The sequence below is a fragment of the Helianthus annuus genome, chromosome 6 (assembly GCF_002127325.2).
Source record: "Helianthus annuus cultivar XRQ/B chromosome 6, HanXRQr2.0-SUNRISE, whole genome shotgun sequence".
Taxonomy (NCBI): Eukaryota; Viridiplantae; Streptophyta; class Magnoliopsida; order Asterales; family Asteraceae; genus Helianthus; species Helianthus annuus.
The window spans coordinates 665,210-680,811 of NC_035438.2; the positions used below are offsets into that span (position 1 = coordinate 665,210).

General features: G+C 36.8%; 2 protein-coding genes and 1 long non-coding RNA gene across 6 annotated transcripts; 1 reads left to right on the forward strand and 2 right to left on the reverse strand.

Annotated features, from left to right (window-relative positions):
- Positions 1-1,310: 1,310 nt before the first annotated feature.
- On the forward strand, positions 1,311-2,760 carry LOC110864307 (60S ribosomal protein L18-3). Its single transcript, XM_022113361.2, has 5 exons — positions 1,311-1,431; positions 1,509-1,598; positions 1,683-1,811; positions 2,145-2,327; positions 2,416-2,760. The coding sequence occupies exons 1-5, from the start codon at positions 1,429-1,431 to the stop codon at positions 2,572-2,574; spliced, it is 564 nt and encodes a 187-aa protein (XP_021969053.1). The 5' UTR covers positions 1,311-1,428; the 3' UTR covers positions 2,575-2,760.
- Positions 2,761-5,794: 3,034 nt separating this feature from the next.
- On the reverse strand, positions 5,795-9,083 carry LOC110864306. Of its 4 annotated transcripts, XM_022113360.2 has the most exons (8): positions 8,872-8,996; positions 8,346-8,593; positions 7,661-7,749; positions 7,515-7,590; positions 7,314-7,363; positions 6,954-7,229; positions 6,387-6,425; positions 5,808-6,256 (listed from the first exon to the last, which is right to left on the reverse strand). In XM_022113360.2, the coding sequence occupies exons 3-8, from the start codon at positions 7,721-7,723 to the stop codon at positions 6,062-6,064; spliced, it is 699 nt and encodes a 232-aa protein (XP_021969052.1). In that variant the 5' UTR covers positions 7,724-7,749; positions 8,346-8,593; positions 8,872-8,996; the 3' UTR covers positions 5,808-6,061. The 4 variants fall into 4 exon arrangements, with proteins under 4 accessions (XP_021969050.1, XP_021969052.1, XP_021969051.1 ...); XM_022113358.2 differs by lacking the exon at positions 8,346-8,593 and having other exon boundaries at positions 5,795-6,256; positions 8,872-9,083; XM_022113359.2 differs by lacking the exons at positions 8,346-8,593; positions 8,872-8,996 and adding an exon at positions 8,760-8,826.
- A 3,074-nt stretch (positions 9,084-12,157) lies between these two features.
- Positions 12,158-14,111, reverse strand: LOC110864305. The gene is made up of 3 exons (XR_002549782.2): positions 13,948-14,111; positions 13,369-13,435; positions 12,158-12,423 (listed from the first exon to the last, which is right to left on the reverse strand). It is a non-coding gene; the product is annotated as an uncharacterized LOC110864305 (long non-coding RNA).
- Between the last annotated feature and the right edge of the window lie 1,491 nt (positions 14,112-15,602).

Below are 15,602 nucleotides of genomic sequence, written 5' to 3' on the forward strand. Positions count from 1 at the left end.
CCGCCGCCGCACCAGTTCCCACCACCGCCACCACCTCCTCTCTACACTCTCCACCACCTGCATCACCAGTTCCCACCACCGCCACCACAGCCACTGCCACCACCACCACTCCGATCTGCCACCAACATCTCATACCACCATCTCCGCCTCGTTCACCACTAACACACCACCACCACCACCACACCTGCCTTGGCCGCCATCAACATCTCAGGCCACCGTCACCGCCTCGTTCACCACCGTCACCATCCAATCCATAACCTGCAACAACTCCGACTAACCACCTCCGACACATTTCAATAACCACCTCTGTTTTCCGCCATAACCACCACCCTCCTTAAATTCCGTCATCATCTCCGGCTGTTTTCAACACATCACCACATCATCACCTTCAACTTGTTCGACCACATTCTCCTACCATTGTTCCGGTCACTCGAACCTAACCTCCTGTCATCATCTTCTTCACCGTTCAACGTCGTACATCATCTTCATCTCCGGTCATCATCTCTGTTTTTCTCCGTCATCATCCTCACCGTTCAACCTCGTCGTTCTTCGTCTCGGTCTGTATCTCCATCATTCATCGTCTCACCACTGAGTCCTCTGATCACCTCCGACCACCGTATCACCGGCGAACCACCATTCCGTTCCGTTATTACCGTTCTCTGCCGATCATAATCATCTCCGACGACCTCCGATCATCCTCCCGTCGAACACCACCATAAACCTGCATCAACCCACCTCCGTTCACCTTCTGGTTTGCCTTTTTTCATTTTTCATTCTTCAACAATCGTTGAAGAAGATCGATTGCGGCGGCAGAGATCATTAAATGACGATGATGACGTTGATGGTGGTGGTTCCGGCGGCCGCGGTGGTGACCACCGGAGCTCCGGTTCCGGCGGCGGTGGTGACCACCGGAGCTCCGGTTCCGGCGGCGGTGGTGTGTATACATTATATATATATATATTATATATTTTATAATTATATTAATATTTATACATTTTACTTAAATGGTCCTTTATGTTACAAATTTACACAATCAGTCCTTATTTACAAACCGACTTAACTGGGTTATGATTTTTGGACTGAAATGGCACCTTTCCAGAACGTCGGGGAGGAAAATGGCGCATTTTTGAAAAATGGACTGAAATGGCCAAAGTGACCAAACCATAGGGACGAAAATGGCAGTTAACTCGTAGCCTTACAAGAAAGTAAAAGACAACATTTTATATTTTATGTGGGCCAGTTTAAAAAAGTTACGGGCCTTATGCATACGAAACCCAGCATATGAACTGGGCCTGTTCGCTACCTAAAACCCAACCCAATCTCACAATCTACATTGTGTTAATATACCCTAGCTAGCATGACTCCTCTTTTCTGTGGATACACCATTTGTTTTTGCAGGTACCAGCAGCAGCAGCACCCGCCGTTACCATGGTAATATTACTCGCCTGAACCCTAACTAACTCTTATCATTCCTGCTTTCTAATTGATATTTATGCTTCGTGATCCAGGGTATAGATCTCGTTGCAGGTGGAAAGAGCAAGCGGACCAAAAGAACCGCCCCTAGATCCGATGATATCTACCTCAAGCTTCTCGTCAAGGTGTGAACATACATCGAGCACATTTTTGTTTACTGTTTGCTGTAGGTTTTGTAGAATGAACATACCGATTGTTTTTGTTTTCAGCTTTATCGGTTTTTAGTTAGGAGAACTGGAAGCAATTTCAATGCTGTGATTTTGAAGAGGCTCTTCATGAGCAAAATCAACAAGCCTCCGATTTCGCTTTCTCGTTTGATTCGTTACATGTCTGGCAAGGTATTTTATGATTTGACTTGATTTTAATAGTTAATTCATGATAGATAGATTTATTTATTGATAGGAGTCAGTGTTATGATTAGATTTTAACTTTTAATACGCGTTAAATAGATCTTTTCATCCGCAGAAGTTTTCTCGGTTCAATTGCAGAATCACTACTAATATTTGTCTCAATTTTCACTCGAATTCATATGTTATAGCATTATAGAGTGTGAATTTGTTTTATGTTTTAATGATTTTGTTAAGTTATTGTGTGTGTTTATTTGATTTTATTATGTTTTGCTGTTATTGGTTATGTGCATTTAATTTCGATGACTGGATTTATATAAACAGGAAGACAAGATTGCTGTGGTTGTGGGCACAGTTACCGATGATGTTAGGGTTCATGAGATCCCTTGCATCAAGGTTACTGCTCTCAGGTTTACAGAGACTGCTAGGGCAAGGATTGAGAAGGCTGGCGGTGAATGTTTGACATTTGACCAGTTGGCTCTCAGAGCTCCACTTGGACAGAACACGGTATGCCGCATTGTCACTGCTGTGTTGTTATTTTGAATGCAACGTAGGGAAAAACATCTGATGACTTTCAAACGCATGGTTGTTGTAGGTTTTGCTAAGAGGTCCAAAGAATGCTCGTGAAGCAGTGAAGCACTTTGGACCAGCGCCTGGTGTCCCACACAGTCACACCAAACCCTATGTGCGATCCAAGGGAAGGAAGTTTGAGAAGGCCAGAGGAAGAAGAAACAGCAGAGGCTTTAGAAACTAAGTTTTCTTTAATCGTACTTCTTGAGTTCATGCCATGTTCTATACATTTATCTTTATATTTCATCGCAGATTAAGGCGTTAGACTACTTTTTATTATGAAATTATTGTTCTTTAGGCATCTGTTTGGTATTGTTGAGTGTTTTGAATCTTCAAACATTTTCATTTAGATTTCTCTTATGATGTTTCAGTATAATGTTGATCTGCGGCGTTTAGAATGACGCTTGGTCTTGTTTTATTGTTCATCATTGATCATTTGAAAATGTGATGCGGGTAGGTAGCATGGTTAATAGTTGCTTAGCTAATCTGTTGTTTAATTTTAATTGCAATATGATCTCTATAGAGCTAGATATGAGTTGAGATTGGGCTCATTCTGATTTCTTGAGTAGACTTGCTTGAAGATATAGCCTTGAGGCTACCTTGATGTCACAGATCTGTCGTGTGAGCGTCCCCTGATCTCCTAAAACTGTTTTTTATGACTAAAATTTTGGAAAGCTGTAAAATATGTTTATAGTTGATTCGGAACTTGATTTCGAAATAATTATCAAAAACTGTTTTTTTACGGTGGAAGTTTAAAAAAGTATTTCTTTGGTGTTTTTTCACTCGTATACTTATCGTTTACAAGACAATGCCGTCGTTCACCGCGTTCAATTCTTGACCCTGATCATTTTTTCTCTGTCTTAATATTACATCATGTAAAAGCACAAAATGTTTGTGCAATTAAAAATTCAGATATCTGTTTTTATCCCTTACCCAGGCCCACAGGTCATGATGCGTGATTCTGATTTGTGTATAGCAAATGCGTATCTACGTGAGTTTGACGCAATACAATAGAATCTAAAAGTTCGTATTTGATTTGGACACCTAAGAGAATATAGAAAAAGTTAGCATAACAATATTTACCTTTCTTAAGTGAGTTATTTTGAAAATAACCTTCATATTTACTTTTATGAAGCGAGTTAGTTTTTTATATTTGTGTAACATGGTTTAAAAGCCTAAAATAGTTTATAATTGAAGGCAAACATAAAGCCAAAATGAAAATGAGGCATATAATCAAAGCTACATGTTGTAATTCAGGTATGAACATTTAGATTTCATAATTGTATTGTATTAAGTATATAAATTTGAAGACTATAAGATAGAAACTAATTTGATTTTACATTTTTTTATAACGATCATTACTAGTTTATATTAGCCCAACTAATAAACAAAAATAAGAAAATATATACCGTTTTGGAATGGGTTGAGGTTCCTATCCCAAAACATGAAAGTGGTCATTTACCCCATTACTTTGTGCAATGCTATCCTCACATTTAAAAGCATAGATCCCTTAACTTTAATATGATGACACCCGGGATTATATTCTCCTTACATATTTGTATATACACACATACATATTTGTATATACCAGCAACCTAGCTCTATATATACCTGGCTTCATCCCCTTTTCCTCTCTCACTACACAATTCAATATGGCTGCCTCACATCACATTCTCCTACTCTTATCCTTCGCATACTTGGCTGCCTTCTCCACCGCTCAAGCTCCATCGATGTCACCAATGATGATGCCCATGGCACCGACGATGATGCCCATGACACCACCACCAACAACAATGCCCATGACACCACCACCAACAATGATGCCCATGACACCACCACCAATGATGATGCCCATGGGACCGCCACCAATGATGATGCCCATGACACCACCACCAACGATGATGCCCATGAGCCCAGGACCATCCATGATGCCAGACTCCCCACCAGCACCCATGGCACCTTCCATGGCACCTGGACCAGCAACCATGTCGCCTGGACCTTCCATGATGCCTGAGACTCCGCCCAACGGTGCTATCATGCAGTATTCTAGCATCACCATGTTGGCATTCTGTGGAGGGCTCCTCCTCATCTAAACTAGGAAACCATTTGTTTTTTTTAGTTTATATCCTTATGTTTATTTATGTACCACTTTTCTTTCTATTTTTTGTTTTGTATTTTCTGTGATATGAAGAGATTCATCATGTGATGAATGTCGGACATTTTTCATATTTTGTAATAAAGAAAGCTCGATCTGAGTTGAGATTGTTGTAGATCCAATGACCGGTAGAATCGATTCTAAACAAATACGACGAATGCTAACCGAGTTTATTATTTATTATAGTTATTAGTATCTGATTTATTATTCATCTTTAAATATGTTTGTTAGTTATGAGGATAATCATTATCATTAGTTGGTCAGTTTTATCATTATCTGTTTCACTGTAATCTTTGCACATAAAGGGTCCGATTTTCATTTATTCGGTACATATAAAATATTATTGATCAATACAATACAATTTTTCAGTTGTTTTGAATTCTTTCACATTAAGGATTCGTCAACGATCTCTTTTGTTAACTTCCAACAAATGCAAACTAGACTAGATTCAAACAATTCCATTGAAAAACAAATAATTAGACGAAACAAACAAAAACAGTATATGACATCCGGTAAACTGTTCAATAAGGAATGGTGTTCTTGAAGAAGGGGAGGGGGTGTGGTGATAGTAACAGGAGGAATAGGTGGTTGAGGATGAACCATGAGATAAAGTATCCAAAGCAAGATAGCGATGCCCACATGCTGTGTTACCACCTCTTGGGTGCTATGCTCTTTCATGTGACAACATTTTACAATTGGAAACTTTAAAAAAATATATACACATAATAAGTGAAATATTCCAAATGAAGAAACAAGCTTGATTCCCATATTATTAGTAAATTGTGGTTTAACACGTCAAGTAAATTTAAAGCATTTATTCCATTCTTTTTCAACCGTCAATATAAAAAATAATGAGCTTAAGTAGAATATTGTAAAGTTTTGTCACATAAGTAGTTTAGATGCATGAACGTGTCAAAACCTCACGACTTATCGTTGGAAAATGTTAGAATTCTTCGCGTAAGTTTCTATGAGTACAACATTCAGTGTTCAAGAAATTGACGAAGATGACCAACGAGTCTAGCAATAGCATTTGTTATTCTGTGTTGAATCTTTTGAAAAAACCACACTATATGGAAAATCAATATATTAAGAACTAATGAAGCTTAACTCACTAAAATGTTTAATGTATTAAGAAAATAACCAATAATAACCATAGGTCTAATAAAAGTAATGCTTTTTATGGCCCTTGCTTTAAAATAAGACACCAAAGCAGTAGTAGATGGTCCCATAAAGCATGGAGCCAAAAAAGAATGGAGCAAATATTTTGTATTTGTTTCATTTCTGTCAACCAATCAAAAAATCTAAAAATACAAAACCAACAACATCAAATGCATTACACTCACACCCTAGGGGACCAGATACAGCTTGCATCCTTTGTTTCAAACCAAAATATGCCATCTATCTAATGCGATTTTTATACAAGATGTGACCATCATTCTGACCCAGTTCGCAAAAACAAAAGTCGTTGAGGTTGGTTAAACTTAAACATGGATGAGTATACGCGTTTTACTAGTTGTTACCTTCTCCTATCTCTTCTTTGTCTCCTTCGACACTCGAAACAATCACTACAGTATGTATTCCCGGATCCTGAGCCTGTATATCCGTTGACTTTGAATTTGTCAGGTGAAACTTTCAAGTCTTCCACTAATATTCGCTGAAGCTTCTCATTTTCTTCTTTTAGCTTCTCAAGAGCAAGTTGTTGTTTCAAGACCTACATAACACATAACAATTCTTTGAGAGAAAGAGACACCATGGTTTAACCTTTTGTGGCCATGCTTGCTACTTTTCAACTTTATGACCAACGTTTAGCGTGTTGAAAGTATAAAGAAGGAACACCATACCAATTGAATCACATCCTTCTCAGACTGCAAGTGTCCAACCTACAAAACGCAAGACTTTAGTTGGAACGCCTAATAAGGTCCATCACAATCAATTACGTAATGAATCATTCTATAGATAGAGGATCCTGTACATTAATCCAGAAGTGTGAGAAGTGTATTATAACACTATATATAACACTATATAACACCATATAAACACCGTATAACACTTTGTAAGACCATATAACATTATGTAACACTATATAACACTATATAACAAATATAACACTATATTTTGTCTGATAGCATGTCTATGATAGATGTATAGTGTTATATTTGTTATATAGTGTTACATAGTGTTATATGGTGTTACATAGTGTTATACGGTGTTTATATGGTGTTATATAGTGTTATATATAGTGTTATAATACACTTCTCACACTTCTGGATTAATGTACATGATCCCTACCCTCATTCTATATAACTCATTAACACCTAACAAGGCTTGATAAGGCCCATAAGGGTCAATTAGGTAATGTCTCGAGGTTTACAGGAATCAAAATAACTAAAGGTCACACTGTTGCATACCTGATTTTTTGTTTCACCTTCTAAAAGGGGACTCTGCAAGAAATTGTTAATAACCTTCTCTGTACGACTTGCATAAGATGAACTCGATGATGGAAATTTCTCGCTTGTGCTTAAGTCTCCATCTTTAGATGTAGATCCCGTTGCCAATTTCATCATATTCTCCATCGGATTTATGGTACTAATACCACTTTGTGATAACGGAGGAATCATGCCTGCGGTAACACTTGGCAAACTGGGTGTCACTCCAAATTTCATCATCAACTTTGTGGCGGTTTGCTGGAACATTTCAAGGCGTATAAGACGCAAAACGCTTTACAGGAAAAAAAAAGTAAGACTAGATAATCTAAAGAAGTCACTTACTAAAAGACTAGCTTGTATTTGATGCAAGACCCCAGGCTTTATAGCAATACCTGTCATGCAAATATAATTGTTTCTTTATTTTCTTTTTGTAGCACGCGAAATAACAAAAAAAAAAAAAAAATACAACTTATTATCTCAGTTGCAGAATAGAAAGAAAACATTACAAATAACTATTATTTTTTTAATATTTAAAATACATACCAGCTCCAAAACCATGGCCGAAACCAATTCCACATCCGATGCCTGCTTCAATGTTTTTGGCTCCAACCACTTTTAACTGAAAGATTATAAACGAGTGATCATGATGTTCCATATATGAACTAAATAAAGCAGCGGGAATAGCTTACAGAGCGGTTAACATGTCTTCCAACTCCCGAGACAACATCTGATGCTCCTCTAGCCGCAACCATAACTTGATTTAATACCGGTATTGCACCTGATAAAATCAAAATAACATCTGTAAGGTATCGGAAATCGTAGTTGTATAAAGACAACTTTGTAACATATTTTATGATTCGTAATTTCAGATTTATTGGGATCTTCAAGGATTGGGGGTTGTCAGCTCGATACTTCTTATCAGTTGTAGATTTTTCAACATAATAAGTACGCATTTGATAAGTTTTGGTAGTGAAAGACTTATTGAAAAGGACATGCACTGGTTTGGAGTACTGCGATCGACAGTTGAAAAACTTTGCAAGTCACGTGGTAGCTAGACATTAACTATAGTAGGAATCCCTCAGCAAAATGAACAAAAGGAGAGGATGAATAGAACCCTACTTTATAAGGTAAGATGTATACGCTATAAACATTTACTCATGGACCTCACCTACACAGCTACACTCACAGGAAAACTGATACGGAAGCTTGGTCTGGCCAGCCTTCAGATAATAAACACTTAAAGGTGTTTGGATGCACCGCATATGCAGTCCTTGGTTTTAAACAGCATGCCTGAGGCGATCAGAAAAACGCCTCGGGGCCTAGTTATCAGACAGATAAAAGTCATAAAACTAGAAGGCAAATCAAGCCACCTACCCTGTTCAGACAAGACGACATTAGTGCATACGCATTCACAGCTGCTGAAGAAGAAGATGATAGCCTTGGAAATTTAGTAGACTCATCAACTACCAGCAGCATTTTAAGGTTTAAGCATTATTGTTATCTGCACATTATCTCTTAACACAGTTGACTATAAATGAAGTGCAATCCTACAAATAAGTTTCAGCTTTTAACTGATCAATTTCACATCCCTTTGCTTTGCCCCATATTGTATCAAATTTAACCTACATACATTTCATTCAAACTATCAAATCTACAAGCCCAATGAACATAGAAATATATTGCAATCAAAATCCAATAACAAAACAAACCCAAAATTTCAAATTCAAAAACAATCCAGCATATTCAAACATATTATTCAAAAAAAAAAATGCATAAGAAACAACATACGGGCATCATGGTTTTTCCCATCATTAGGTTTAACAAATCCCCAAAAATTCATCCTGTTCTTCAACAGCTTTCACTTGTAATTAAAAAGAAAAAAAAAACAAAGGGCAGTTACCTAAATTTATAGGCCTGCCAACACCGATACCAAGACCGCAGCCGACGCCAAATCCTGTAAATACTTGACCCACTTTCAAAGTAAACGGATTCTGTATCCCTTTTGATGATACAATTATACTGCCGCTACTGCTTTCCATATTTAAGAACCCACTTGATTTCTTCTTTCTTTTCTTGGGTGTTTAATATTTAGGACTAAACTTTAACTTCTCTGAAATAAAAGTGGCGGCCGGCTTGTTCATCCCTCGTTTGAGGTTTCACGCAGGGGCGTACCAAGGGGCCGGGACGCTCAACCCCTTAAACTTTTCGCTTAATAGTGTTATGTATGTATATTTCGTGTATAAATTTTTAGGTATATACGTTTTCGACTCTCGGTTTTATAAAAAAAAATTACTTATATAGAATTTTTAGGTTCGGTAACTTCCGACACCCTAGTGGAAATTTTCAAGCTTCGTCACTGATTTCACAATGGAATATTGGATCTGATGAACTGATTTTGTATGTTAAACTTATAATAATATTATTTTACTATGTGAAAATTATATTAATCTCGACTATTTTATTTTTAAATATTTATATTTGATTTTTTCTTATGTTTGTCAAGTGTCAATGATAAACAAATTTCATAAAACTAGTTGATTTTCACCCCGCGCGTTGCGGCGGGACCCAATGACTACAAAGGGCGTATCAGCAACGGCAGGCGGATACCGAATATCAAAACATAAATAAAAAAGACGTGGTAAGGATAGTCACTCCGTCCAAAAAAGCGATTTTAAATAACCTAATATATAATAATAGGACCCACACGTCCTACACGTTGGAAATTCGATTGTTTTCAGTTCAGTTATTACGGTGCTAACACGTTAAAATATGGATGAGCTCGGTACCGGTAACGGCACCGAAAATACCGATCCGGAAAATCATCGAAATTAGGTACCGGCACCGAAAATGCTCGATACAATACGATATGGTATTTGAAGGTAAAAATAAATAAATACAGGTATGGTGCTAGACCAGTGTTGAACCGTAAGTAACGATTCTGAAAACGCCAAAAGGTGGGTACCAAATTGATACCGGAAATGATTTGGTATAGTAAATTTGGTACCGATACGATACCGGTTTAATTATAGGATTTGATATGATTTACTCATCAATATTCTAAATATCTAAGTTAATTTTACATGCTACAATTCATTCATTACAGAAAAAGACAAAAAAAAAGCAAACTAAGTTGTTGTGTATTTAAAACCTCATTCAAACGAAATACAGTTTACTTACTGTGTGTATGAAAAGTAATCTAAACGGTGCAATTACTTGCATTGTTGCGTTGCTACAGGATTTGATGAGCTCGGTACCAACCGGTACCGAAAATATCGTTACCGAAATCCCCAAAAGTGGATACCGATACCGAATATACCTGGTACGGTACGATTCCGTACCGGTCGGTACTGGTATGTCACCGGTATTTGAGGATAAAAACCAGTGAATACCGGTGCCGAACTGGTACCGAAAATACACCGGTTTGGTAAATCGGGTACCGATACCAGTACCGGTACCCGATACCATTTGCTCATCTGTTAGTGATTTTACTATTTATAGAACAAATTGATGATAGTATCTTTAAATTACTTGAAAAAAAAACGACTGGTTACTGTTCAAAACCCTCAAAATTTAATATAAGGATAATTTGTTTCACAGTGATATACTTTTATTACTTTTACTATGTATGATCACCTTTCCACTAACAAATTGATGATAGAATCTTTAAATTACTTGAAAAAAAAACGACTGGTTACTGTTCAAAACCCTTACTGTTCAAAACCCTCAAAATTTAATATAAGGATAATACTATAAAAATACTGAATTTGCTTAGGAATATAATCTTTTATTTATAAATAATAAGTATACTTCATTTTGACTGAGTAATTTGGTATGGTACTTATGACTCTTAGGTCGCCTAGCTACGTCAATGACTTGGTGGTGGAGGGGTAAGGGAGAGGTCAAGTGTTCTGAGTGACCTAGGTTCGATTTTTGTCCTCTCATTAGTTTCTAGACATCTGATGATGATGGGAGACTAGGCGGAGATTGCTAGTTCTATCCCTGAATTGAGTGAATTTTACTTCACTGCACTGTCGTGCCTTCGAGCGAGTGTTCACGGGTTGTGACCCTAGGTGAGGGTTTTCACAGCTCGGTGTTAGTGTATCTTTATGTGGTGAATTTCGTCAGTAGCTCATTTGGTGGGTTCTTTATCTACTAAAAAAAGGCAACCTATTCATCAGGTCTGGGTATGATCAGGTATTGGAAAATTGGATATTGAGAGAAACCAGGTAGGGTATAAGTCCGAGTATTAATACCTGGTTTTAAAAACTATATATTTTTATTATTTTACACAAAAGTAAATTCATTTAAAAATTAAATTTGGTTTGTAATTTGTAAATAATTAAAATAAATTGCAACAACACAAATCCACTCAAGCACAAATTGTTTGATTTATAATATGCATTTTTATAAACTTAAATATAAAAGTTGTAAAGTAAACTTAAAAAATTTATACTTTAAATATTTAAGTACTCTATTGGGTATTATAAAAACCGGTATCGTGTATAAGGTATGTTCGAGTTCGGATATAGGGTATAATCAGTTTTGCGTATTTTTAGGTATAAATCGGGTACGGTTATGGATACATGCATTGAGCTCAAAATATATATTATCCATACCGTACGCTCTACGGGTAAGGTTAGGTTCAGTTAGGGGTATAAGAGACCCATATACAAAAATAACTGGTTCCAAGTCTTTTTTCGGGTTTGTTTCGGGTTTTTTTGTGCGCCTCTAATTCCCGTGTACTAGGGGAAAAAGCCTCACTCAACCTCAGCGGCCCAGCCCAACAATGTGTAGAAGTGAGGCCCCTTCTAATCCTTCACAATCTGCCTGATTGCCAGGCAATAGCAAATTTGTTCATCGCAATTTCAATCACAAACACTACTTATCAATTGGATATTTCTATTTTTTTTTTTTTTTACAAAAATGGATATTCTTTTCATTCCACACGAAAAAGGGCAATTACAAAGCAATGGCAGGTAGTCGGGCAACAAGTTGGTTAGCTACAATTTAGTAGTTAGTTAACATCTCATTTCTATATGGTCAAGCACGTGGTCCATATTTCCTATTTTATTTCTCAATTTTCAGTAATGGTTAGCTACAATTTAGTAGTTAGTTAACATCTCATTTCTATTTAAGCATTGTAATTGCTATCAATTAGATTATGAATTGTAAGACCCAACTTAATGTAACAAGATTAATTAAATAAAACAAGGAATTGATACTAAAATATCAAGTTTACAAAGAAAAAAAAAACTTTCTTGACTAAAAGACCATATTTGATCCATTAAACATACAAAACATAACTTCAAGTGTCTACTAGATAACATTTGAAAACATAGTTCAAGTATCTACATAATGCTAAGACAAAATAGATCAAGTGCGGAAGCTTCGTTTAGTGCGTTCGGTTCTTGATAATAGTTTGATCACCATCCGGATTTGGTTCCATATTCACCTACGGTCAAAACCATTTAAAATTATTAGTTTGACACTTTAAACACCAAGTATAAGCAAGTTCCATACTCAAAGTATTAAAAAAAAAAAAAAAACAAGAAAATCTCGGTTCTTGGTGCTGGCGTCGCGCGAGGGAGGCCATGGCGTCGCGCCACCGCCGTCGCGTCACGCGAGGGAGGTCGTGGCGTCGCGCAACGGCGTGATTTCGACAAATTGTTGCTTGTTGGAGCTGTGTATCAGTGCAACACCAAATTTTAACGTTTTAAACTTTAAATCAACATAACTTTTGACTCGTAAGTCCGTTTTAAACGATTCTTTTTCCTACACGTCCGAAATTTAATTACGGACCCGTTTACCATCATTATTCGCGTTAAAACCTGGTTTATAAGCAATTTGCTATTAAATCCATTTTTCAATTATTCGACCCGTTTGTTTGTAAGTCATACAACTTGTTTTATTGTCATCTCTTGTTTTCAAAGATTTTGCCCATTCCCGGGCTTACCAACAATAGCGTTTCACTCTCTTACCGAGAGTTGCTTACGCCTTAATGACATGCTTGATTTTCGAGGATTTAAACATGCTCCTCTTAACAGTTTGACAAGCATAATTTCTAAACTTTAATCCTCATACCAAGGGTTCATTTGCAACTAGTTTAGCGTGTCCGCTTCACGGCTTACGCTTTAATTAAAATCAATCATCGAGTGATGCTTTAGTCACTTCAACAATTACAACTCGACATTGTTTTTGACTTGTTTAGATGTCGAATTGAGACCACCATTTCAAAGACATACTAACTCTATTTTTACCAAATGTTTTGACCCGTTTTATTTGTCAAGTGAACTTTGTCACTTTCGCGACATTACGGGTTTTCTCTTTTGCTAATTTTCACTACAACAAGCTAGGATAAATAAATAAACATAATGTAACGAAATCATAGTTCGCGTACCTTTAGAGCACACCCTTCAACCGCGTATCACCTAATGCTTGTCCACTTGACGATCCGGATTCTTTACCTAAAGAGTTCCATTCACAACTAATTTAGAACCCTTTTTACAATCATTTATCATAATTCATTATGATATCCTAATCTGCGTTTTTGTCCAATTATTAACATTTTAATCCTCACTTAGGCGTTTTAACAAACACCAAGCGGGTCGGATTTTTACATAATCAATACAAAATTCATGATTTGTTGTTTCCATCTAAATCAACTTCAATTTAGCAAATCTATACTAAATTTTAACATCAATATTTCAGAATTTACCACATGAATTCAGATTTCACTAGAATAAGAACCATAATCCTAGTGTTTATTTAGTTTCTACAAATTCACTAATCACCTACAATGATGATTATAAACCCCACAAGTATAATGCTAGATTTTAACAAGAAATCATCTAGGGTTTATCTCTAGACATCAATTCGCTTCTAATTTAATCAATACAACAATCATGCATGCTCAATTTCAAAGCTCATGAGTTCATCTAAAATTTGAAGTGGAACCAAATATCAAAATTTCACATACCTTACGATCCCTTTGTCGAGGTCATCACTAATATGTATTCAGATTTCGATTCAGACTTGATTTAGGCTTCCAATTTGTGAGTTTTTGTGAATTTTAGGGTTTGAAAGAAACCCCCTGGTCGCCCTTTTCTTCTGTTTGATCCAAGCACACACACATGTGTGTGTTTGGTGAGTTATTTGCTATTTTAATCATTAAAGTTTCAGTTTTTACTAATTTGGTCCCTCAACTTTTATTTAACTTAGAGTTTAGGTATTTTAACCTTAATATAAGTCACTTCAAGACTCGTAACTATCTGGGTTATAATTTCCTAGTTAGTTTGTTCTTGTTTGATTAATACTTTATAATTCTAATATAAAATTTTATATTTTCGAGGTGTTACATGAATGAAAAATATTAGTCTTGAATTCTCTCACTATATTGCTTTCTGGTTTCCTTTCTATTTTCTTTGGCCAACGAAATCGTTGGAACCACATCAGTGGTATCAGAGCAGTCTTGATCCAATCCTATGGACGCTCGTGAATGGACGGCTTCAATGGATCAGATTGAGTCGACTCTTTTTGAGATAATCAATCTTCTAAAAGAGGAGTCTCGAAGATGGGCAACCGCGCCCATTTTTTCTACACCACGACCCGTTTCCGTCAACGCACCACCAACCTCGTCACCCGCTGCCGCTACACCGCCTACAACTACCACTCCAAAACCAGCTCTAAACACTTCACCATCACCCACTTTTGTTATCGTACAACCACCAACACAAGTTTCTTCAGCCACACCGGCACCAAAAATCACCCTAAAACTGCAAACACCACCACCAAACAGGGCCTCTTCACCTTCTATATCAGCACCAAAACGAGCCACGTTACCACAATCTGTTGCACCAAAAACCTTGTCGTTACAGGAACCGGGTGCATCAAAAATTGCTGCAACACCAACCTCATTTGCGGGCCACAATTTGATCTCTCAGGTGCAACCGACTTCCACCGCAAAGCATGAGTGGTGACCATTATGGAGTCATGGTGAGACCGCTCTATATGTGATTGTCCGACTCGAATGGCGGCCACCGTGGTCTCTCCGAAGTTTCGCCTTGAGGACAAGGTGAGTTCGAGTGGGGTGGATTGTTACGTGTCCACTGTACTAGTCCCATGCAAGCTTATCAATTGGATATTTCTATTAGTTGTTTTTTTAATAAACTATATGGTCAAGCACGTGGTCCATGTTTCCTATTTTATTTCCCAATTTTCAGTAATGGTTAGCTACAATTTAGTAGTTAGTTAACATCTCATTTCTATTTAAGCATTGTAATTGCTATCAATTAGATTATGAATGAAAAATATTAGTCTTGAATTCTCTCACTATATTGCTTTCTGGTTTCCTTTCTATTTTTTTTTGGCCAACGAAATCGTTGGAACCACATCACACAACTACAGTAATATTACATCATGTCAAACAAATACCTGTTTCTGAATTTGTTTTGTCATAAGAAGTTGCCATTTAGGAGATTCACATTCAAATTTCATGATTTTCAGTCATTTGCTTTTGAGTCCCTTTGAATCATGTAGTAAACCTTCTTTATTATTATTTTTTATGTAAAAGTTTAGTAGTATTTGTTTTTGTTTTTTGTACCCTATGCACTATGATGATATAGATTCTTGGAA